This window comes from Rousettus aegyptiacus, unplaced genomic scaffold (assembly GCF_014176215.1).
Source record: "Rousettus aegyptiacus isolate mRouAeg1 unplaced genomic scaffold, mRouAeg1.p scaffold_m13_p_3, whole genome shotgun sequence".
NCBI classification, from domain to species: domain Eukaryota; kingdom Metazoa; phylum Chordata; class Mammalia; order Chiroptera; family Pteropodidae; genus Rousettus; species Rousettus aegyptiacus.
Window position 1 is genome coordinate 105,429,270 of NW_023416306.1, and position 23,422 is coordinate 105,452,691.

Here is a 23,422-nt window from a genome sequence, read left to right on the forward strand (position 1 = left end):
AGGGAGGGCCTGGCTGCACTGGGCTGTCATGGGCCAGGCAGTGTTGATTCTAGGCTGCGGCAGTGCCTGCTCCAAAATTCCTTGGAGCTGATCTCTCCCAGAGCATTCATTGTGGGGAGTCATGATCACTCTTCACTAGCTCCCCTCTTCTCCAGTCTGTGAGCACTCGACAACCTGTCTGTCAGGCCCGTCTGTCACCTGTGAATCCCTGGGGCCCAGAGCAGGGTCTGCACAGGAGACACTCAGGAAATATTTGCTGGGTGCTGGCAAGCTGGGAAGGTGGATCTACTGGTGGAGGAAGCTGGAGATGAGGCTGGGCCATTTTTTCTGAGCTACAGGGGGCTCTGTACAGTATCTAGAAGACCTGTTGAGGTGCTAGGAGCTCTGTCACGAATAAGGAGGTCACTTCCCCTCACTGGGCTTGTTTGTTTTCTCTTATGTGGCATGAGGGCATTGGACTAGCTGATATTTAAGGGCTCTTCTAGTGCTGACCTTTTGGTAACCTCTGCCCTCATCTAATGCCACAGACTGACCTCTCCCCTGTGGCCTACAGGCCAAGTCCTCCCCACACTATGAGGAGGAGTTCTACATACACCCCAGGCAAGCACCTGGCCTCAAACCCACTAACAAACCTGTGGGCACAGAAGTGGCAGGTGAGGAAGTGGCACTTACTCACATAGGGAAAGCTGTGCCTTCTCAGACACGAATTCCAGGTGTCCGCCACCAGATACACCACGAAGTGGCCTGGCACACAGAGAGCTGTGGCACAGAAGTTTTATGTTGACAGATGTCCTCAGCATTTTCTGTCTAGTTCCCCACTTCCTCAAAGCTCAGACCTGGTCCCAGAGGAGGGAGCACGACCTGCTCCATGTAACATTTCCATGAATATTCCTTGGATTCCTGATATGCCTAATTTCTGGGAAAGAAAAAGACTGACCAGTAGGATTTGACTCTTTTAATTTGAGGATGAACAGCTTCTTCCTGCCCACCCTTCGCTCCGTAATACCCCGCCCCCAGGCCAGCTTCGTCAGGAGCCAGATCTCAGAGCACCAGGCCCACACACAAGTCCCATGACTTCTCAGGCCAGGCTCCATCTCTGTAGATCTGGGGTAGAGGACAGTGGGCTGGGGGACTAGTGGATCCAAGAGACAAGTGCCTGAGCTCCACCGTCCCCTTGGTCTGGCTGTAGCCCCGGGGTCACTGCTGGTCCCCTGTGGAAATGGAGCCAGGCAGAGAAGGGCATGTCAAGCCAGAGCAACTGGAGCAGGGACATCTGCTCTCCCAGAGCTTGGACACTCACCCTGGGTGGCCCTGGGCGCCATCTCTATCTGGTAGATCTTGAAGGCATCGTAGGCAAATACGGAAACCAGGATGATGCCAAAAACCTGTGGAGCAGGAGCGGGAGTGGCACCATGAAGGCCATCCAGTATTCAGGGGAAGAAAGTGAGTGGTATGGGACAAGGTGTGGACCAGAGCCCCGGGCACTGGCTTGGGCTCGGGGGAAGGCACAGCAAGTAGGCAGCACCAGCCAGAGGTCCTTAGGGAGCTGGAGAGCTCCAGGGGGTGGGGAGGCGGGGAGGCTGGACTCACAAAAGCAGCAATGGCAGCTCCATCCCGGGAGGTCACAGCCGCAAAGGAGACCACCAGAAAGATGATGATGGCACTGATACAGCGGAGGAAGTCCTGGGGTGAAAAGGGTCGGGGTGCAGAGTCAAAGAGAAATTAGAGGGCAAGGGCATTGCCCTGAGGTTTTCCAGGCTAGTTGACACTTGGCCCTCAGCCCCTGAATCCCTGCATGGAGATGCCCCTGGACACTACATAAAGCACTTAAGAGAGAACAAAAGAGAGGGAGCTCACACTCTATTCAGGGAAGGGATGCAAGTAAATGCAGAGAAATCAGGAAGGCGAGCCAGGGGTCTGGGGTGGGGCTGACTCAGGCTCAGCAGCTGAGGCCAAGGGGCAGGGCCGGGGGACCCCAGCCAGAACGGTGGGGGCAGGGCTGAGGCTGGGGCTGGACCTTTAATGAGTGGGATACCAGATCTAAAGGATGTGCCTGCTCATTGTCAGTGACCCAACAACTGTGAATCAGTGTGGGTTAAAGCAGTTTTGAGTGCAGGGCACAGGCTCGGGGAAAGCCCAGTTGAGGTTGAGGACCAGCCCCCATACTCACTCAGGAAGAGGAGAGAGGCTGGCAGAAGAAAGGAAAACTCTGAGTTAAGAAGAAAGGGGTGGAAGAGGCAGGGTTCCTCACCAGACAGGGCCAGTTCAACCGATCAAAGCGCTGGTAGTACTGGGTGGCGTAGAGGAAGAGGAAGGCGAGCGTGATGAAGAACTCAAGTAGTGCTGCGGCCATGTAGGCAGAGATGGAGGCCGTGAAGCAGATGAAGATGATGAAGGTCAGGGCCTGCAGGACGGGGCGTGTGGACTTGTCAGGAAGAGGACATAGGCATAGCCTAACTTTGGCCTTCCCCTCCTCGGGAGCTCCCGTGGGCTGGCCCCCACCACCTGTCCTTGGAATTCTCCCCATCCCTGGTGACAGAAGCCATATTCCAGGGCATTTTCCCACCAAGGGCTGTCTCTAGCCTCCTACCTCTGTCAGCCCAGGAGGATTCGATTCTTCTAATTTGGGGATGACCAGCCACCCCTGTCCTGCCATTCCAGCAGCCCTAGCAGTTTTATGTCTTTCTGGGACACAGAGGACAGTGTGAACACGGGCCCTGCAGCAGCCTGCGCCCCAGGAGGCACCCCATGCCCATGCTTTTTCCCACTGCTGGATGCCTCAAACCTATTCAACAAGGCCTAGAGCCTATGGCTCCATGGCACATGACAAGGATTAGAAAACAAATACCCCACAGTAGATTCTGGGTGTCCCTTCAGCTCTAGCATTGTAGGATGACATATGTGCAGAAAACTTGCCTTGCTAAGTGACTAAGATCCTTTCGTGAGAACAGATGTTCATGGGGAATAGATAACAGATACAGCGGGGTTGAAGGAAGTCTGCCCTTTATGATAGATGGACTTCTTGGACATACGAAGAAGTGTCCATCTTAGACCCCGGGAAAGACAGGCTGGTGTTAACCATGTCCGGTCCCTGTATCTTGCATTCCCTCAATGTCCCAGAGAGCTGTCCTATCTAACTTCGATCCTTCCTGCCACAAACGAAACCTGCTGTAAACCGCCTCCAGATGCAGAGGCAGCAAGAAGGCAGGAAGAAGGTGAGGGAGAGGCAGTCGGGGGTAGGAAGGATGTCCAGAAAGCTTGGGAAGGGGGATGGTGGGAAGGGCAGGGGAGCCAAGGCTAGGAGACAGGTTGGGGTAGCTGCTGTTACCAGCTCAGTTTCCAGCAAGATGCCTTTGAGGGAGGAGAGAAAGGTCTTGTCCACAGCGAAGCCCTGGAGCCCAGCAGCTGCCCCCTCTTCAGGGGGCCCGTCCCGACGATTCAAAGCACTGAGCATCTCCTCGGGGCCCACCAGGCACAGCCCCTCACTGCCACCAGCCCAGGAAGGGAAACAGGAAGACTGAAACCTGGCAGGATGGGGAAGCAGACAGGAGAAGGAAGGCACTACCAGAAACCTGAAAGTGAAGCGTGCAGGCCTGTCGTGAGGTTCTGGGAGAAGGCGGCCGCCACGGGAGGAATGCCCAGAGGAGCCTTCACCCAGCTGCCCAGGGTGGCCCCGTGTGCTTGCACCAGCCCCCTGGAGGCACATGGGGAGGGGAGGAGCTAGAGAGGCGTGGCAAACCCTCCCCTTACTCAAAGAAGGGAGGAGCGGGAAGAGGAGTCAACTGACTGTGGAGATAGGCAGGAGCTGGGAGAGGAGCCAAGAAATGGGCTGGACTAGGAGCCCCCAAGGACCTAAGCCTAGAGAAGTTTGTGTCCCCTCCCTTAACCTTAACCGTCTTCCTTGGCTCATCCTTCCTCCGTTTTGCTTTTAGGGAGGGTAGGAACTAGAGACCCGCCTGGGTAGCACCCCCAGGACCCAGCTGTAGCAGCCAAGACGGAGGACAAAGGCAGATTGTTGGGGGGACAAGGGGGAGCTGTGTGTCTGCTGCAGTACCTCAATGGGCCTCTGTCTCTCCAGCATGCCAGGAGAGTGGCCTGACCCCCACCCTAGTGTTTGGGTGTAGGCCAGGGAGCCAGAGAAGGGGAGGGATGCAGGGTCACAGCGGAAACTGGAAGGAGGAAGAGGGTGGTAGGTAAGGGCCGAGCCTGGGGAGGAGAAAGGACCAGGCTGGGGCTCCCAGGATGCCAAAGACAAATTAGGCCACTTTTAAATACAGATTATTTATTTGGATTAGTCTCTACATGCTCAATAACAGCCTCTTCCTCAGAGTCACCCATGTCAGAAGACTAGTAACTATACCCAGATGTGTGCAAAGTAGATGCTCACCTAGTGTTTGATGAATGAATGAACAAATAAATGGAATGGGGATCTCTCTGTTGGCAAGGGGAAAAATATCAAGAAAGTATCTGTGTTGCACCAAGGCACCTGGGGCTGGGTGGAAAGGAAGAGGCAGAGTGGTGGACTTCAGGAACGGGTGGAGCTTTGAAGATCTTTCCAAAAGGAAATGCCAGAACGGCAGCTCCCAGTGGCCTCGAGCAGCTGTTGCTCCCTCTGCTTCACTCCGCATTTCCCATCTACTCCAAAAAGTGCAAAGTATGGTTCCCCGCAAAGTACCCTTCCTGTCCCACGATCCTGCTATTCCAGATGGTGCTTTGGAGGGGCTGCACACTCGGGCGTCCTGGCTGACTGTGGCAGGCAGCTGTACACCCAGTTCCAGTGTTCTGACAGGGGACCAGCCACAGGCAGCATGACTAGGCCATCACACGGGGCCGCACACACACGCAAGCCAAGGAGACGCGGTAGAGCCTGCGTTCCAAGCAGTAGCCATGATGGGCACCCTGTTCTCCCGGGCACGGCCTCCGATAGAAGACAGTCTGGTTGTGGTAGAGCAGCTCCGAGTTGCCCAGGGGGTCCATGTGGGAACCTGTCTGTAGGCTGACGCAGTGTGGACACAGGCAACGGGCGTGGTACAGGTCCTGGGGGAGCCGGTTCAAGTCCCTGTCCAACCTGTGGGGGTGGCACGTGTCAGTCAGACCCTGGAGGGAGGCTGGCCGTGTAGAGGAGCCAGGCCAGAAGCAGGGACCGGGGTGAGTGGAAATACCAGCGGAAGGAAATGGTGTTGTTGGAAGTCCTGGCTTCTTGCCCTAGCTCTGGTACCCACTTGCTGGGTGACTTTAAACAAGCCACCCCCTCCTCTCCGGGATTTATTTTCCCCAACTGTGAGAGTAGGGATGGAAGCCTGGCTTTCCAACTGGTCCTGAAACCATTAGGGAGGCAGGAGAAGGTAGGCAGGATCCTGCCTCAGGCTCCACAAGACCAGCTCCACTTCGGTCTGATATACACGCTGGGCTCTGGCATGAGGTTTCTCTTTGTTATTATGTTTCATTGTTTTTTGGTTTTTTTGTTTTTGTTTTTGTTTTTTTATAAAAGTAGAAACTGCTCTTACATAAAAGAGTATAAAGTGAAGACTAACAGTCTGTCTCCCTGCCGGTCCCACTCCCCAGAGGGCCCCGCTGTCAACCACGTCCTGCACAGTCCTCTAGACAGACCGTATCATAAGTGCACGTAAGATTACATGGTGAGACTTATTTACTTATTCTGAAAGAATCTCATGACTAAAAAAAAAAAAAACTTGAAAAGTAGGTGTCCCAAAGGTCTGGGACTCCAGAAGCCCAGCAGGAAACAACTGCTAGGTGGTAAGACCAAGCCCTTGCAAGCTGGGGCTCAGCTAGCACACCATTTCCCAAAGTGGGTTCCCTAACAAGTACCTTGCAAGAGGTGGGGTCTGTGGCCAACTGAATTTAATGGTTTCTTTTCTGCGTACTTCTTGCAGACTTTAATGTGCCGAACACAGTGTGAGTCTCCAAGGGGCTGGGGCTGCAGCGGCTTTTCCCACACTTACTTGACATCATCACTTTTTTTCTGAGGAGCAGCTTGTGGGATGACTGTTGCAAAGAACCCACCTTGGGAAAGACCAGCTGAGTGGTTATGAGGACCTCACAGCCTCCAACAAGGGGTCGGGACCCCAGCTGAGTCAGCCATCTGGCACCCAGCCTCTCCAGAGGCTCCCACACTTCACGTTTAGCCCAGGACCCAGCCAGCCTTCTGAACCCACTTCAAAGCATGGTGACCTGAAGTCTTCACCCTGGATCTAGTCTTAATCAGAACTGACCCTCTCCCTTCTCACTGAATTTCTCCATCCATCTCCAAAGCCAAGGTTAAGTCAGAACTAGACTTATAGAGAGTGGGAACGCAGACACCCTACGAGAACAAGACCAAAGGAGAAAAATGTTTGCAATGCCCAAGACCCTAATTTTTAATATTTTACTTCATTGTTGCCATTTCTGCACATCCTAATATTTTTCACATCGTGACACAAATAGAGAATTATAATATTTGTGTGGCACACTGAGTGAAAGTCTAAGACTGCTCAAGATCCAAGTTAAGCAGCCCACAGTTCCAGCCACCTAGCTGTCCCCCAAGATGAAGGTTTCATTATCCTGGTATATTTATAACCTACTCATGGCCCAGAGCAGACCTAGACTAGGCCTTGTCTAACCCACAAACCTTTATGACATCTCTAGATGAAAAGGAGCAGGTAAGCAGGAACTGGGTAGAATTCCTTCGACCCCTTACACACACCCTGCCTGGCACCCATACAGGCACTCAGGAGGGGGCGGCAGACTCACTCGTAACTCCAGGGGGAGATGGACCTGCTGTTGAGGGGTCCGTCTTCGCTGGCCCTGCAGGATTCTGGGTGGCGGGTGAAGCTAGTAATCTCTGAGGAAGGCATGAGCACAGTGTTCCACTTCAGCCACTCCTCAGTGGGGTCCTGACCTTTGCTGAGGCAGCAGCTGGGCCAGCGGGTACGGTCCTTCTGAAGTGGCCAACTGAGGGTGTGGGTTCCCATGACTACTGCTAAGAAGGCAACCACCTGTGGGAAAAAGCCAGTGAGAGAACTGCTCCTATCTAATCCAGGTACTCCTCCCCCAGCTGTTACCTGAGATCCTGGTTTCTAGCTCCACCTGACCCCTAGCCCCAAACCTGGAATCCCAGCCTCCCCCCACTCCCAGCAACACCTCTGCCTCTTTCCCACTGGGCACAGTCCCAGGCAGGCCTCTGCACGCTCACCTGGTACATGCCGGATGGCAGATGCTGCTCGCCCAGCCAAGTGCTGTACAGGCTGACAGGCAAGGCACTGTGGAAGCAGGCTGGCTGGAGCAGTTTAGGAGTCCTGGTTTTATTTTCAGCAAACCTGTTTTGTTTATTCAAATTTATTTCCACTACCTTTTGGAGGGAGTGACCTGAGATTAAAAAAAACAAAACAAAACAAAACCAAAGAAAACCTGACAGTGTTTCCAAAAGCTGCTTAAAATGCCATACTCATGAAAGTTGTGATAAACATCATTGAAAGCCTGGAAGCTTATAGGGTAAATTTTGTTCTTGGCACGTTTTTGGCATGGAGTCAAATAATAGTATTCTGCTATTCTGAGCCTTTGAGAACTGGCATTGTGGGAATTTCCCTGGTTGGCTTGGTACCCAAAATTAGGGAATATCATCTGGACTCTCCTCAAGAGGCCTCATTTCCATGACCTCTGCCGCTCCCACCCAGGGTCTTGTCTCCACCATTCCCTTTCTTCTCAATCATCCACCTTAGTGAACATTTCCACTCTATTTCCTGACTCTCGCTCCTTCTCTTTTCTGACTCTGTCCTCATCTTCAATGACCCAACTTCTATGACCCTCAACATCTATGACTTCTCCCTATTGTCCACTACATGCTCCCTAAGTTCTCCAGGGGCCAGCCAAACCCCCATCTCCGCCCTTTCCCTAAGCTTCTCTGGACTCTCCCTGATTCCACTAGACTGCCAGAAAGGCCCCCATCCCATCAGTCTGTTGGCTAGATGTGTGGGGTCTGATGGAAGAAGCTGTGGGTGACTATTCCCATTGCACAAATGCGAAGGTCAAGCCAGGAAGAGGAGGGGCCTGGTAATAGCCTCACCTTAGACCCAGGAGGTCCCCATTCCAGAGACCAGACTGGCCCCACTCCCCACTCATAGGGCAGTGGGGACAAGGTTGTGGTAGGGGAGCTGTTGCTTGAGGTAATGAGGTGTTGGCGGGAGGTAGATATGCGTGCTTCACCAAGGCTCAAGCTGCGCCTGACCAGAAGGACAGGTCAGCCAGCGCTTAGGAGTCACCATGCTGAGAGCAGGCCACAACCTGCTTCCCTCCAGGGCTTTTCCCTTCATTCTTGCCCATTGACCCCCCTCTCCCATACCTACGACCTCCCCACCCCAACACACACCATACACTGACATTGTATCTAGAATGATATTTCCTGATTTGCATGTGGTTTCCCTTAGAAAATACTCGGCTAGTAACCATGGACTCTGAAACTAAACAAAGGGAACAAGGAATATCTTCAACTGCATAGCAGGAGGAATCCTTCAAACGCTTTAGGGCAAAGCAGTCCCAAAACAAAAGAGTGATGAGGTCAGGGGGCATTCTGAAGGACCGGGAGAAGCTGCTCTGGTAAGGGTCCTGTTGGTGGGGAGGAGGGAGCGGGGGGGAGGGGGGTAACAGGGCTCAGGGGAAACAAGTGAGGGCTGGGAGAGCAGGGACACTTAGGAAGAGCGCTGAGGCAGAAGTCCATCGGCCTGCTCCCGCTGCCCCACTCTCTGCCCCTGTGCTCTCAGATGCTCTTACACATTCCACTGGCCTTGGCTCCTGTGTGTCATGTATCGTCAGGATGGTGCCAAGTCCTGTATATGCATCAGCTCATTTTACCTTCCAATAAGACCATGAGGTGGAAACTATTGTCCCTATTATCTCATATTAAGTTGAGGAAACTGAGACCCAAAGAAATTTAGTAACCTCACTAAGGTCACACAGTTAGGAAGGAGTGGAACTGGTTTTCCACTCCAGCCCTGACCAGCTCCAAATGTGAGCTCCTGGCATGGAGGTTCCACACCGTGCTGACCCCTAGTTGGCAAATGGAAGGGAAATCCGCGCAGTGAGTGCTTTCCTACTTACCTGGGCTTCGTGTGGGGACACAGTGCATTCCTGCCCACTCAGGCCTTCGGCCCTACTGGCTGGAACCCACTGCTCCCTATTGCAGTCTTTGGTCTGGTATGTGGCCCCAGGGGGGCTCTTGGTATTCCTGAGCAACCCTCAATCTCAGAAAAGGCTCTGATGGGGCAAGTGCTCCTCCAGAGCAGCTGGATCAGTATGGGTTTCCCTCAAATCAATCAGAGCCTCAGAACCTGACATTGACCCAGGCCTCCTGATCTTACCCCACCCTCCATCCAGGAGAGGGTGCTTGAAAGATCTGGAAGCGATCCTAGCTACCTGTTTTACTTGCTGATGCTGCACAGGATCCACACTGACCTTTAGGAGAGGCCTTTGGGGTGTCCCTTGCCTCTGTACCAGGACTTCCTTGGAGGAAACCTCTGAAAGGCAGAGGGCGGGCCCCTCCAAGCACACAGCCCCACTGATCATCAGGCCTGACAAGAGAATTTGTGTTCTGAGCCATACACCCTCACCCCACTCACATTTGCTCAGCCTCTGTCCTTATCTCAGTAGCATCTCTGTAGAACTCCTTAGGGTGACTCCCTGCCATGAGAAACATTTTCCAGAGGGTTTCCTCCTGGGGTGACTAGTTTTGGAATCCCTGAGTCACTTCAATTTCCAGGGAATCCTTGGGGGTGTGGGGAGATGGGGGTGGCAATGGGGAGAATGCTAGAGGTGAGAGCAAAGAAAAATCTGCCCAGCACCTGACATCAAGGGTGCCTCCCAATGTGTCCTCACCTGCCTGGTCCTGACCCGACAGGCAGAGGGGACCTCCTGAGAGTCCCACTCTTGTGTCCCTGGGAAGAGAGATCAGCACCCAGCAGGAAAGGGAAGGGAAGATATGATGGAGCCTTTGGCCAGGAAAGGCTCTTTGGGCTTGCAGAAAGCTATACTACAGCTGTCTTGTCCTTTCTCAGAAAGACGTTCAAATCCTCACTTGCTGGCTTGAAGTCCTGCCCCTCTCTCTGATCAGCTCTTAACCTTGGGCCCTTTTTGGTCCTTTCTCCTTATTTGTAGAAGTAGGAGGAGGGGGGTTGACGGGTGTAACCTGGATGGCCACAAAAGTGCCAACCAACTTAGCTGCTCTGGACCTCAGCTCCTGAAATACTGCTGAAACCATAGGATTCAGCAGCATTTATTAAAGCTTCTCTGCACTCATTTGATGTGAGGTGGGGGCACTGGTGGTTAAAATGCTGAAATACTCTGCCCCTGCTGCTAAACAGATGATATCCTCAGCCCTACAACCTCCCTGGAATCCTGCATCTAAAGGCCTGAATTCAGGCAGGGGCCTCCAGACCACTGTAGGACTACATAGGGTCCTACAGGCTGTGGTAAAGCACTTTGTAGGTGATAATGGTACTGGTTGCTAATTATCTGTAGTGTCACCTTTAGTTACAGAAGTGCTTGAGCTCAGGAGCTTGCCTTCAAAGAGAACCCAGTCTGGCCTGGGAGACATGGAGAACCAGAGTGCAAAGGACAAGAAGCCCCGCAACTCCCTCCCCAGCTGAGTGTTGGTGTTTCCCCACAGAGGGCCTACAGTCCCGGCTGCCCATGTATTCACCCATTCGCCAAGTATTTATTGAGTACCTACTATATACCAGGCACTATTCTAAATGCTAGGAATGCAGAGGAGAACAAGCCAGATATGATTCCAGCCCCATGAAGCTTCTGTCTTAGGAAGAAACAGAGGATAAACAAGGAAACAAGATAATTTCTGATAATAGTAAGTGCTATGAAGAAAATGAAACAGTGTTTAGAGATAGGGAATTACTGGGGGAGGCGGCCGCTTTAACTTGGAAAGCCAGGGAAGGCCTTTCTGAGGATTTGGAATTTGACTTCCTGATGAAAGGGGTCTGGGGAATGAGGGGTCCAGGAAGAAAGAGTGGGACATGAAGAATCCTAGAGGTGGGAAAGAGCTGGGTGTCTTTAAGAAGCGGAAAAGACAATGTGGATGGAAAACAAAGGATGGGGGTGGGAAGTGGGATGCGATGACGTAGAAGAGATAGGAAAGGACCAGACCACATAAGGTCCTACAGGCTGTGATAAAGCATTTGGATTTTATTCCAAGATCAGTGGGGAGGTGTCGACTGGGTTCAGGCAGACCCACCTGGTGTGAGTTTCCTCTAGGGCAGACACTATGTATTTGATATTCTGCTGCGCTAGGCTGGCGTCAAATAACAGTCGTAGTAGCTTATATCCAACATTTACACATCATAGGCCAGGCACTGTTCTCAGGATTCTCTTAATCATCACAACGACCTGATGTTATCAGTTCCATTCTTATCCCACTTTACCAACAGGAAACCAGAGTCTCCAAGAGGTCATGCAGCTTGCCACGGTCATTAGCTAGTGTTAGAATCAGGATTAGAATCCAGGCAATCTGGATGCTGAGGGGTCCAAAGGAAGGAGAACTGGAAGAATGCATGAGCACCTGAGACGTTTTAAATAGCAGGAGAAACAAGGAGAGGTCAAGGAAGTCATGGGGTAGAAGACCAGCTGGTTGGCCCTGCCGAAAAGGGGAGAGAAGACTGGTACTCAGAAAGCTAGACAGAGATTCCTTCCCTTTTTACCCCTGAATATAGCAAAGGCGAGCCCCAAAGCTGAGGGCCTGGCTGCCTGAGGCTGCCACCATCCCCAACCCAGAATCTTAGCTGCCCACCAAGCCTGGGCTTTCTCCAACCTTACCTGGAACTCACAGCTTTACCTGAACAAGTTAGAATCACCTTAAACTTCTGTGAGGGAGAGGGCAGAGAGGAGGCATAGGGAAAGGGCAAAGGCTCCTCCTGCCCTCAGCAAAAAAAAACCTTTCAGCTTTTTATGAAAGCACAAGTTGCAGAGAGAGCCAAGATGGAGAGAAAAAGTGGGGGGAGATCACTATGCTGGGCGTTTTACACACATTCGCTCTTCACCAAAGTCGCGGTCACAGATGATGAGCTGAGACTCAGAGATGTTATATAACTTGACCAAGGTTACACAGCTAATCAACCAGGATTCCCTCCCACGTCTGTCTCCATTCAGTGCCTAGGCACTCCAGAAGCAGTCTTATTTTCCTGCAGATTTGCACTCTGCTGCCCTCATCTACATTTTCCCAGGCACTGCACCCTACTGCCCACCTCCCAAACAACCATTTTGCCTGTTCCTAGAGCTTCCTTCCTGTTTAACCTTTTCTGGCCTTCATCTATTTCCCCTGTGCCAGCCAGAGCATTCATCTTTGGGAACTGGGTTTCCTCCCCACCTCTATCTTGAGCCCCAATTTGCCTTGGCAGTCCCTTGGGCGGAGATCCTACAGTCATTCCCCTGAATGTCTGGGTTTCAGGCAGCCAGACCCCCCAGGGCTGGGGTCTGTAGGGAACGGGACCAGGTTGGAGCTGGGATGGAAGAGTTCTTCATTCAGATGCATCTGGAAATTTAAAAGTTCTTCTATCATCCTCAGGAAGTCTGGGTCTGTTCAGGTTTCCTAGGCCCTCGCCCAGGTCTGCTCTCCATCTCTGCGTCCATCCCACGTTCACCCCAGAATCTCTCCCTAGTCCATCCCATAGGTTCCACTCCTCCCCTCTGCAGAAGGCTCCTCACGGGTGCACAGGCAATAGGGAAGGGAAGGAGCCAGAGCAGGTATTCTCACCTCCTCTCCTCCAAGGAAATGCCTGGATGTGTAAGCCTGTGGAATGTGTAGACGGAGCATCTGTCTGTTCAAGGCCTCAAGTTCACAACGGGCCTTAAATTAGACTTTCTATGTTATTGCCAAATGAGGTTATACATAAAGTCTATTTTATGTGTTTTGTGAATGAAAAGGGGTGTACATGCAAGTTTTGTGACCAAAAGTAACCTCACAGGGCGATCTGATGATAAATTCTGAACTGGGCAGATCATGGTGGGTAGTCACATCCCAGACATATAACTTCTTTAGTTAAAAGGTTTATAGTTGCCTTAAGCAAGCCCTGTCCATTAGGCTTCTGTATCTAGGTTAACATACCTTTGAAATGCCAGAAGTGACCCCTTGAAGGCGTAAGTTCCCTCAGGGAGCACATAATCTTGTTAACTATCCTGTCTGTACCTTGAGTCTTCCACCTTCATGTAACCTTCTTTAAGTTCCCTCCTCAATTCCAAACATATATAAGAAACTGCAAAACTGCCATTCTCCACAGCATTTGAGATCTCGCTTCCTGACATTGTTCTTAGTTTGGCTCAAATAAACTCATGAAAATTCTCTACAGGTTTGGACCTTTCTTTCATCGACAGTTTGAAGTGTTAATTTGTTAAATGTAAATACTGAAAATAGACTATTTTCAATCCTGTTTGGCATTGCAGTTTTTAAATACCAGGAACCTCAAAAACGGAAGAAGCCTGGCTTCCCCCTCCAGCCTCTGGGAGGCCTTGATGTGTGCCCCCAAAGGAAAAACTAGGAGAGGCGGGTAGCTGGAGGGAGGCAGTGCACACACTAAGGAGTAAGTTATGTCAGGATAGGTGTGCAGAGCCGAGAGCCCTGTCCTTTCAGCCGAAACTCCTGCGAGGCCAGATCCCAGCTCCTCTAAAAGAGTTCTGCGCTTTTGTGCCGGCAGTTCCCAGTCCTGCCCTTCGTGGCAGCAGGAGTGTGCTAAGGCGAGGACCAGGGACAAGCTCAGACTGGCAGAGGAGTGTAAGAGGCGGCACGACTTGCCCCTGTGTAGCTCTGGGACCAGACGCTCAGACTGCACATTCTCTCACCAGGGCCAGAATCCATACCCAGTCCCAGACCCCCGGAAGAACAGCTAACCTTGCCACCCCTGCAGAGGCCAAGCCAAGGGGGAAGAACCGCTTCGCGGAGGACCCCAGGAAGGCGGAAGGAGCGCGCTCCCTCCCACGGGAAAGACAGATGTAGGGCTAATGAAAGGGAGGCTGAGAGGCGCGGGGCTGGCAGGGGAGAGCGGGGGCGTGGCAGGGAGAAGCAGGCTCCCAGGAGCGAGCGGACCGAGCCACGGGGAGGGCCGCCGCGACGTCGGGAAGAAGAGGGCGCCGGGGAGGGGGGCCGGGAGGGGGCGTGCAGTTTGGCCCGAGGGTCCTGAGCTGAAACTCAACACCCGCCTTTGGCGGGATCGTCCTCCTTTCTCCTCCGCCCCTTCCATTCCCCTCCCTTTTCCCCTCCCTCCTTTCTCTTAATCCCCAGGACTGAGCCCCGCGCCGGAGCGGAGAGGGCCCGAGGGGAGGAGAAAGGAACTGCACTGAAAGGGAGCTGGGAGCCCGGGAAGGGGAGGGCAGGGGACCCGCGAGCAGGGGGCGAGCCCGAAGGCCACGCGCGACCCCCGGACCCTTCCCAGCCCTCTTAGTGTCCACCCCGCCCCACCTCCAGGCGAGTCCACAGGCCCCTGGCCCCTGCCCCTCCTTCGCCTTCTCTTTGCCTCTTTTGCTTTGTGGCCTTTCCGTTCCCAGAGACACCTGGGAACTGCCTGGGGCGCCGCGGGGCCCGGCCCAGGGTGCGCGTGAGCGGGGCGGCAGGCCCGCGCCGGGTGCAAGGGGCTGTGGGTGGGACCGGGAGCCCAGCGCGCTGCGGCGGAGGGGCGGAGGAGGGCGGGTGAGGCGCTCTGCGGCGTGTGGGGGGCGGCCAGCCCGCCCCTTCGAGCCGTGCCGCGTGCCGTCGCGGCGCCCCAGACCCTGGGCGTGCGGAGAGTGAATGTGCGTGAGCGCGAGCCGCCTCGCCGCCCGGGTTGCGTCTGGCCCGAAAGCAGCCTCTGGGGCAACGCAGCCCTACGGCCGCGCTCTCGCAGGCCTTTGGCGTCAGCCTGGCCCCCCTTCGCCAAGTTGAGCGAGTTTGAAGAGGGGCAGATGGCTCAGTTATAGCTTTCCCTCGCTCCCTTCCTTCCTCCGCTGCAGCGCCTCGGCCGCCCAGACCACAGCTCTGGGAACCCAGCTCTCTGGCCCCGGTTGGGTTGGGTTGGCCGCTGAACTCGCTCGTCCAGCCCAACCGCCTCAGCGGCTTCTCCCAGCCCTCGGGGCCATCCTGAGCGGCCTGGAGAGGCGTCGAACGCAGCCTTAGCTCCTGCCTCCCCGCCTGTCCCTGCCCTAGAAGGGAGATTTGGGCCCATGCGGACCTGGGGTGTCTCCGCGGCCTAGGGCAGGCAGCTCCGGGGGCCTGACCAACCCGGCGGCCCCCGGGAGGCCGTGGGGACAGTACAGAGCTCTCGCCCTTGGATGAGGTCCCGCAGCGACGCCCGGTCCCGCCCCGCTCCTCCTCCTGCTCGGCCAAGCTGCCTCCCATTTGGGGAGTTCTGTGGGTTTTCTTTCTCCTCCTCCAACCTACGCGAAGGCCACGACTCAGGCGCCGCAGCCGGAGGCCGCCCCCATGGTGCGGGGCAGCCGCTGCTGAAGTCAGCGAAACCAAGCCGGGCCTGGAGCAGGTCCAACTGGAGGCCAAGGCCATGGCCATAGCCACGTCGGTGAGTCTAGCACGGAGAGGAGGCTGCGGGGCAGAGACCTTAACAGCTGCCCTGCACTCCTGTCACTTTTATTTCTGCCTTCTCTTTGTCTCTCTCTTCCGTCCCTTTCTTCTCCAGGAGGCTGTGTCTCTCTCCTCACTTTTGTTTCCCTTTCTCCTTCCTAGCTCCTCGTGGGTCTGGGTTCCCCTGCCCTCCCTCCTCCCCATTCTCTTTTTCTTTCTAGAGGCTGCCCCTGGATGGAGGGGAGGGGGCAAGTCTAGCCTGAGTCCTATCTGCTTTTTTATGGGCGGAACAGATGGCCCCTGGTGGATGGCAGGGGCTTGTGATTGGGAAGCAAGTAAAAGGTTGGGAGAGGGCTGAGAGGATGGAGGTGGCTCCAGGAAAATGGGAGAGGCCAGAGGGCTCAAGGAGGCCCTTCTCTAGAACGAGGATAGAGGGAAGGGGAAAAATGGAGCGAAAAAGGGAGATCAGGCAGTGAGAAAGAGAAAATAGAGGGGCGGGGAAGGTGATGTCAGCCAGCCACTTTCTGGCCACTTTCTGGAGACTGGGGACAAAGGGAGGAGACTGCTGGCATGATGGGACAGTAGGAGGAGGCCTCCCAGAGAGTTTGTGGCCCACTACCACTCCACGTTAAGGCAGCCCCTCCCTCGTAAGTCAGCGGAGTCTTTGAGGAGGGGGTAGAGCAGGAGTAGCTACACCCATCATCAATCAATCTATCAGCAACTCTGGCTTGGGTTCCGCAATTGCTAGGCCCAGAGGTTTGGCCCCATTGGATAGAATTCAAACCTAACGCTGGGAGGAGCTCTCCACAGACCCACCTCTGCATTCTGTCTTGTACTCCTTGTAGTGTGACTCCAAGCAACTCCGTCCCCTTTCCACCCTTCCCTAAGGCCCTAAGATTCCCAGGGAATTCGAGGCTGCCTCCTGTTTTCTGATCTCCTCTGAACGGGTACTCTGGGAAGGAGTGTGAGGCTGCAAAGAGAAGTATGGCTCCTGACATCCTCTCATATCCCTCCAGGATGAATTCAGTTTTTACTCCTCAGACCAAACTCCTTTTGGCTCCTCCATCTGTATGATGGTGAGGAAAAAAACATCAGTTTTCAGAGCCAGGGGAAACGGAGGTCCTGAAAATAGTGGGTGTACTCTGACATAACGATGCTGGCTCAGGAGGTAGATTTTTCTTTTTACCAGAGGTAGAGGGCAATGGCGTTTATGCTAATCGAACTCACAGGATCCTAATAACAGCCAATATTTATTGAGCATTTATTGGCTCTAAGCTTTGTCCTGGTTTGTCCTGATTGTTTGACACATTGTCTCCCAGTCTTCACAACATCCCAGTGATGACAGTACTGTTATTATCCAAAAATGGATATTTGGATATGGATATAAAATTCTACAAAGGAGGAAACTGAGGCTTGGAAAAATTTAACAATCTGCCCAAAGTCACCCAGACAGAAAAAGATAAAGCCAAGACTCAAACTCAGTTCTTCCTGGCTCAGAACTGTGCTCTTAACCTCTGGCTAGATCCAAAACATCAACTTAATTAAAATTTGCAATTAGAAAGAAAAGTACCATGCTAACCAGGAATTTGTATCATCTGGTTAGCATGTGTTCTTTATATGGGACAATATCCTTCAGAAGCCAATATAATCAGAAGATGGTTTGATGAGTTTCGAATCAGGCAAGAGCAAAAGTAAATTTGTTGTTGAAATCACCAAGCCAGGAAGTGCTGGACAACGACCCAAAGGAAACGCTGGCCAATAGAAGCATGCCCTCATGCTAACCAAGCAGGGTGTCCTGCTCCCCAGGGCCTGGTGGCCAAATACAGCCTACCAGAGATCTTTAGCTTGACTTTTTTTTTTTTTTTTTTTTTTTTACTGAATTAGTCCATATGGATTACCTGCTCAGTAATGCCTAACTACCTCTCTCCGCTACCACTGTGTAGGCCATCACTGCCTGAGATCCTGCCAGCAGGCGCAGTCACATAGACATAACAGAGGCGGAATATATTTCAATGTTGTGAAGAGGTTTAAGCGTGATTTTGCCAAAGGATGACTAGGGAAATTGGCTATAATGAAGACTTCATATGCGCTTGAGTCATGTTGGAGCCATGGACCTTCTTGACTAAACCACTGTTACTAATATAAGAAGAGAAAAGTAGATCCTTAAGCTTGTGATTGTGGCGAGGCAGTAGAGGAGTGATTGAGAGTGCAGGCTCTGCAAGCAAACAGCGTAGGGTTCGAATCGTGCTCTACCCCATGCACTAGCTGTAATCGTTGGGCAAAATACCAACCTCACTGCTTCAGTTTCCTTTCCAAGTGGGGATAATGATGGCTCCTCCCTCCTAAAGTTGCTGTGAAGATTAAATGAGATGAGGCGATTAGTGCAAACACTTGCAAAGTGTCTGGGTACGTAATTTGCACTTAATACCTGTGACTTATTATCTGCATATGTGTATCTCCAAGGAAAAGGTTTAGATGTTTCTACTAGACAGGACTGGAAACAGGTTGATAAATGCTTCATCTTAGTGGGTCCACCAGCCCCCCTCCATACACACACACACACACACACACACACACACACACACACACACAGAGTCTATATACTTTCCTCCATAGTAACCTTAGCCTCTTCTGAGAAACTTATTTGCTCAGACTGAGAACAAAACAATGCTTCAATTTCTGTTTCTTCCTTATTATGACTAGGCGTTGTCTGGCTGGGCCAATCCTGGTTCCTCAGAATGAGGGATCTCTGCAGCTACTTCATCTAATCTTTTGCTTGTAGGGGTTGCTGACTGGGGAAAAGGGAAGGTAAAGGAGATTCTGTGGGAGATCTGAGCAGTACTTCCTCGTATACATGAGACTTTGGAGGAAATTCATTCAGCATATGTTTATTGAGGACTGATTCCAGGACAAGCCCTATTGCAGAAGCTAGAAATATAGCAGTCCCTGTTCTCACAGGGCTTACAGTGTAAAGGAAGAAGTCGATAATAAAGTAAACAGACAAATAGTATAAAGTATTATGAAGAAAACAATGGGTACAGACAGACACAGAATGAGGTGGAAGAAGAGTGAAGAAAGGACCTTTTTGAGAACATGACATTTAAGCAGAATGGAAGGATGAAAAAGGGCCAGACAGGAAAGGAGCATTCTGGGTAAAGGAAACGGCAAATGCAAAGGCCCTGAGGTTGGTAAGAGCCTAGCTAGTTTAAGGAACAGAAAGGAAGAGAGGCATGCAGGGAATGAAGCGGGAAAAAAGGCAGGGCCTATTCAGGAAGATCAGAGTCAGGAGGTCAGATTCTTAGCTTGAGGGAAATGGGGAGCTCTGGTGTGTTTTGAGCAGGAGGTAACATGACCTGATATGTGTGTGAAGACCCCTCTCCCCACTCCCACCTCATCCACCAGGCCCAGCTGGCCCGGGCACTCTACGACAACACCGCCGAGTCCCCCCAGGAGCTGTCCTTCCGTCGAGGGGATGTTCTACGGGTACTGCAGAGGGAGGGCGCTGGTGGGCTGGATGGCTGGTGCCTCTGCTCCCTGCATGGCCAGCAGGGCATTGTGCCCGCCAACAGAGTGAAGCTCCTTCCTGCTGGCCCAGCACCCAAGCCCAGCCTCTCCCAGGTGCCCCCGGCCGAGCCTGGCTCACCATATCCAGCCCCAGAGCACAGCAATGAGGACCAGGAGGTGAGAGCTGGAGCCCTCCCAATCCCAAGCCAGGAGAACCCCTTTCCTTTCTGCTGTGGCCTACAGTGAGGTGGGGCAGGGAGAGCCCTGAGACCATAGCTCTCCTGGGTTCTGCTCTAAGAAACCTGTCAACCATTCCAGGGTTCTATTTCCCCCTGGGATAGGGAGGGGATTGGAAGGCATCTGTGCTCCTCCAAAGCACATATGTTATCTGATTCCACTCCTCCTCACCCCTCTGTCTTGATCCTCCAGGTATATGTGGTGCCACCTCCGGCTCGGCCCTGTCTGACTTCAGGATCTCCAGCCGGACCCTGCCTGCCCTCCCCTGACCCCATCTACAAGGTCCCCAGGGGCAGTGGGACACAACCGGCTACCCCTGGAGATGCCTTGGAGGTGAGGGCTAGAGGTCTGTGTGTATACTGGGCAGAGAACAGACAGCTCTGAAGGGAGTCAGTGGCTGAGTCTGAGGGTAACTGGTTGCTCCCTTTCCAGGTCTACGACGTGCCCCCCACTGCCCTCCGAGTTTCCGCCAGTAGTCCCTATGACTCCCCTGCCTCCTTTTCCCACCCTCTGGCCCGGGTTGCAGTGCAGCCTCCTGGAGAGGATGAAGCTCCCTATGACGTGCCTCTGGCCCCAAAGCCACCATCAGAGCTGGAGCCAGATCTGGAATGGGAGGGGGGCCGAGAACCAGGCCCCCCCCTTTATGCTGCTCCCTCCAACCTGAAACGGGCATCAGCCCTGCTCAATCTGTATGAAGCACCCGAGGAACTGCTAGCAGATGGGGAAGAAGGGGGTTCTGACGAAGGCATCTACGACGTACCCCTGCTAGGGCCAGAGACACCCCCTTCTCCAGAGCCCCTGGGAGCCTTGGCCTCCAATGACCCGGACACCCTGGCCCTCCTTCTGGCCAGAAGCCCTCCACCCTCACACAGGCCCCGGTTGCCCTCTGCTGAGAGCCTGTCTCGCCGTCCTCTGCCTGCCCTGCCTGTCCCTGACGCCCCCAGCCCTTCCCCAGCTCCCTCTCCCGCTCCAGGACGTAAGGGCAGTATCCAGGACAGGCCTCTGCCCCCACCCCCACCTCGCCTGCCTGGCTATGGGGGCCCTAAGGTTGAGGGGAGTCCAGAGCGAGGGGAAGTGGAGGACAATCCAGCAGGACACCACAATGAGTATGAGGGCATCCCGATGACCGAGGAGTATGATTACGTCCACCTAAAGGTGAGCTCTCCTCCAGCCAGCCCCACCCGAAATGCTCCTTCTCGTCCCTCCTGCCCCTCCACTGGCCCTGCACCCTCTGGCCTGGGACCCAAGTACTTGGCCACACCACGTGTACCAGTGCACATTCCTTCCCCTAAACCCAGGCTGGGGTTCCTGAGCCCTCTGATTTGCCGCCAGAGCTCTCCCAGACCTGGAGTCCACGGACTGCAATCTCTGATGACAGGAGAAACCTCAGGAAGGGAGGGGGTGTGAGGAGGGCCGGGAAGACCAGGGAGGCCACCCTACCCTGTTCCCCCACCCCTGCACTGAGATGCTGACCCCTTCCTGCAGGGCATGGATAAAGCTCAGGAATCTAGGCCCCTGGATAAAGCCTTCCCAGGGGATCCTGAACTGCAGGAGAGGGGACCACTGGAGCAGCAGGTAACAGGGGGGCTGATGCTAGAAAAGGGGGGCCGGGGAAGGAACAGGAACTTGGCAGAAGTTAACCAAACCATTGAGAGAACTAGATTAGGATAGGGGTGAAAGTTCAGTGAAATGGAACCGTTGGAGTAGACAGGAGTTAAAATTCAGCAAGAAGGGGCTGGAACTTAGAAAAGGTACAGGAATTCGGAAAGAGGGGAAAGAATGTGTTGGAGAGGAATCAGAAAATGGAGCATTTGGTAGCAGAAAGTTTCCAGGCTGTGGGTCAGAGCTGCGCCAGGTGACTGACTCCTGAGGCTCCTTCCAACGGAATTCCTGGGCTCCTAAGAGACCTGGCTCCACCATTAAAAAACCAGGGGCTCTGAAGCAGCCAGTTAGTTAAATCTCTCTGGGCCTCAGAATAGTGAGGTGGTCTCCGTGACTGTCTAGAATGGTCTTAATCACAGTCACTACCATTTATCAGGTATTTAGCAAGTGCTAGACTGTGTGCCAAGCACATCGCATGCGTCACCACTAATCATAGCCATAGTTAGTGTTCACATGGAGCTGACAGTGTGCAATGCTGTGTTGAGCCCTTCCTGTATACCGTATCGGTTTGTCTTCACTGCGGATTTAAGAGGCAGATTGTAGACCTGCACTATCCAATGTGGTAGCCGCTAGCCACACGTGGCTATCGAGCACTTGAAATGCGGCTAGCCTGAATCGAAATGTTCCATAACATAAAGTGCACACCAGATTTTGCAGACTTAGTATGAAAAAATAACTCAATTTTTATATTGATTACATATCGAAATTACATTTTTTTTCTTATTTTTCTTAATGTGGCTACTAGAAATTTTAAAACTACACGTGTGGTTCGTGTTAAGTTTATACTGGACAGTGAAGAACTAGATTCTTCAGTTTAGAGATAAGGAAACAAAGAAGTTCAGAGGCTTGTTGGAGGTTGTTTGAATCCAGATTTACTGACATCAACTCTGAGCACTTTCCTGCCACTCACTATGAGAATCTAAATTTTCTGACTGGCAGAGGTAAGAGGTAAAGGGATTGCAATAGGAAGAAGAGAAGAACTGGGGCACAAAGGGAGGAGAGGAGGAAGGAAGTGAGAACAGGAGCAAGGCTAATGAGAGCTTTCCCACTGACCACTCCTTCTGCCCTCAGGAGCCCCTCTCCACAGGCGAGCCGCTGGTTCTGCCCACAGGAGATCTGCAGCTCCTGCACTTCTATGCAGGGCAGTGCCAGAGCCACTACTCAGCACTGCAGGCGGCTGTGGAGGCCCTGACGTCCAGCACTCGGGCCAACCAGCCCCCACGTCTCTTCGTGCCCCACAGCAAGCGGGTGGTGGTGGCTGCTCACCGCCTGGTGTTTGTTGGGGACACCCTGAGCCGGCTGGCAGCTTCCACACCTCTCCGAGCACAAGTTGGGGCTTCAGGTACAGCACTGGGGCAAGCATTGCGGGCCACTGTGCTCGCTGTCAAGGCAGCCGCCCTTGGCTACCCATCCAGCCCTGCAACTGAAGAGATGGCACAGTGTGTGGCAGAGCTGGCAGGGCGGGCTCTGCAATTCACCAACCTGCTCTCCAGCCTTGCCCCCTGAGGGTCCCTTGGCTCTGATCTGCCCCTCCCCTGCGTGGCAGAGCTCCCCTCCTGGCCTTGGGCAGCTGGAAGGCTCTGTTTTACAGACTAGGAGAGGCGATGATATCTTTCCCTCTTCCCACCCCTTCCAGTCACCTCGATCTCTCACAGAGGCGTCTTTCCCCCCTAACCCGCAGCTTTTTGTACAAGCCATTTTGTATAAATTATTTTTATTTAATGTTATTCCCTACCTTGTCAGGGCAGGTGCCAGGCCCTCTGGGGCAGGGGGAAACTGGACTCTTCCTCCTCCCTCAGCCTGGGGTACAGGTTCTTGGTCACTGCACTGCTACCACCTCTGGAAGCTTGGCCCCACCGAGAATCAGATGGCTGAAACCTGGGCCACCCAGAACCCGTTTCTTGGCTCTAGAACGTTAGTGCCTCACAATTGAGAGTAAGGGAAAGGACTTTGGCCACCAAGAATGTGAAGGTCCAGGAGAGGCCAGAGGGCTCCCTGCCGGAAATGGGAGAGAGCTGAACCTCGGGTACTGGGCGTGCATCTCAATAAACCCTTGCTGTCTGGTTCTCTGACTCTGCTTCTTGGGAGCCTGGGGGGCGGGCCTAATGCCCCTTAGCCAAACCTATGGGACAGGCTATGGACAAGATGCCTTTAGGGTTTGGGGGTGGGGTAGATTTTGCTGTTTCTTCAACAGCAGTATTTGGCAGGTTCTCAACTCCCATGATGTACCAGGCAGTTCTGAAGGAACATCGTAGGGGTGAAATGGACATCAATGAGTTAGTTGCTGACAGTGGAAATAAACAGGGTGATGTGAAGGACGGAGTAGATGCAGAGAGAGCCCATTGAAGGAGACTTTAGACAGGATGGCTGGGAGCTAATATCTGAGCTGAGACCCCAAGGATGAGAGAACCCAGAAGAATCAGAACTAGCATCCCTGGAAGACTGATTACTCTCTTCCAAGACTTCATTGTCAAATGA

The 23,422-nt window shown here is 53.2% G+C and overlaps 3 protein-coding genes across 3 annotated transcripts; 1 reads left to right on the forward strand and 2 right to left on the reverse strand.

Moving 5' to 3' along the window:
- Positions 1-517: 517 nt before the first annotated feature.
- On the reverse strand, positions 518-3,706 carry CMTM5 (CKLF like MARVEL transmembrane domain containing 5). The gene is made up of 5 exons (XM_016120556.2): positions 3,329-3,706; positions 2,252-2,404; positions 1,591-1,683; positions 1,301-1,385; positions 518-1,211 (listed from the first exon to the last, which is right to left on the reverse strand). Exons 1-5 carry the CDS (start codon positions 3,704-3,706, stop codon positions 1,198-1,200), a joined length of 723 nt encoding a protein of 240 aa, XP_015976042.2. The 3' UTR covers positions 518-1,197.
- A 910-nt stretch (positions 3,707-4,616) lies between these two features.
- IL25 (interleukin 25) lies at positions 4,617-7,201 on the reverse strand. The gene is made up of 3 exons (XM_016120474.2): positions 7,193-7,201; positions 6,751-6,995; positions 4,617-5,068 (listed from the first exon to the last, which is right to left on the reverse strand). Exons 1-3 carry the CDS (start codon positions 7,199-7,201, stop codon positions 4,813-4,815), a joined length of 510 nt encoding a protein of 169 aa, XP_015975960.2. The 3' UTR covers positions 4,617-4,812.
- Positions 7,202-14,135: 6,934 nt separating this feature from the next.
- Positions 14,136-23,009, forward strand: EFS (embryonal Fyn-associated substrate). Its single transcript, XM_016120614.2, has 6 exons — positions 14,136-15,539; positions 18,944-19,222; positions 19,475-19,615; positions 19,715-20,437; positions 20,768-20,857; positions 22,016-23,009. The coding sequence occupies exons 1-6, from the start codon at positions 15,522-15,524 to the stop codon at positions 22,448-22,450; spliced, it is 1,686 nt and encodes a 561-aa protein (XP_015976100.2). The 5' UTR covers positions 14,136-15,521; the 3' UTR covers positions 22,451-23,009.
- The last annotated feature ends 413 nt before the right edge of the window (positions 23,010-23,422 follow it).

Excerpts from the sequence above, each read along its gene's own strand:
- CMTM5 (XM_016120556.2), bottom strand. The coding sequence starts at position 3,706 with ATGTGCCTCCAGGGGGCTGGTGCAAGCACACGGGGCCACCCTGGGCAG. Across the intron at positions 2,405-3,328 it reads TCTTGCTGGAAACTGAGCTG|GCCCTGACCTTCATCATCTT; the intron begins GTAACAGCAGCT and ends CCCGTCCTGCAG. Across the intron at positions 1,386-1,590 it reads GAGCTGCCATTGCTGCTTTT|GTTTTTGGCATCATCCTGGT; the intron begins GTGAGTCCAGCC and ends CCTGCTCCACAG.
- IL25 (XM_016120474.2), bottom strand. Across the intron at positions 5,069-6,750 it reads ATCTCCCCCTGGAGTTACGA|GTTGGACAGGGACTTGAACC; the intron begins GTGAGTCTGCCG and ends CCACCCCCACAG.
- EFS (XM_016120614.2), top strand. Across the intron at positions 19,616-19,714 it reads CCCCTGGAGATGCCTTGGAG|GTCTACGACGTGCCCCCCAC; the intron begins GTGAGGGCTAGA and ends CTCCCTTTCCAG. Across the intron at positions 20,858-22,015 it reads GGGGACCACTGGAGCAGCAG|GAGCCCCTCTCCACAGGCGA; the intron begins GTAACAGGGGGG and ends TTCTGCCCTCAG.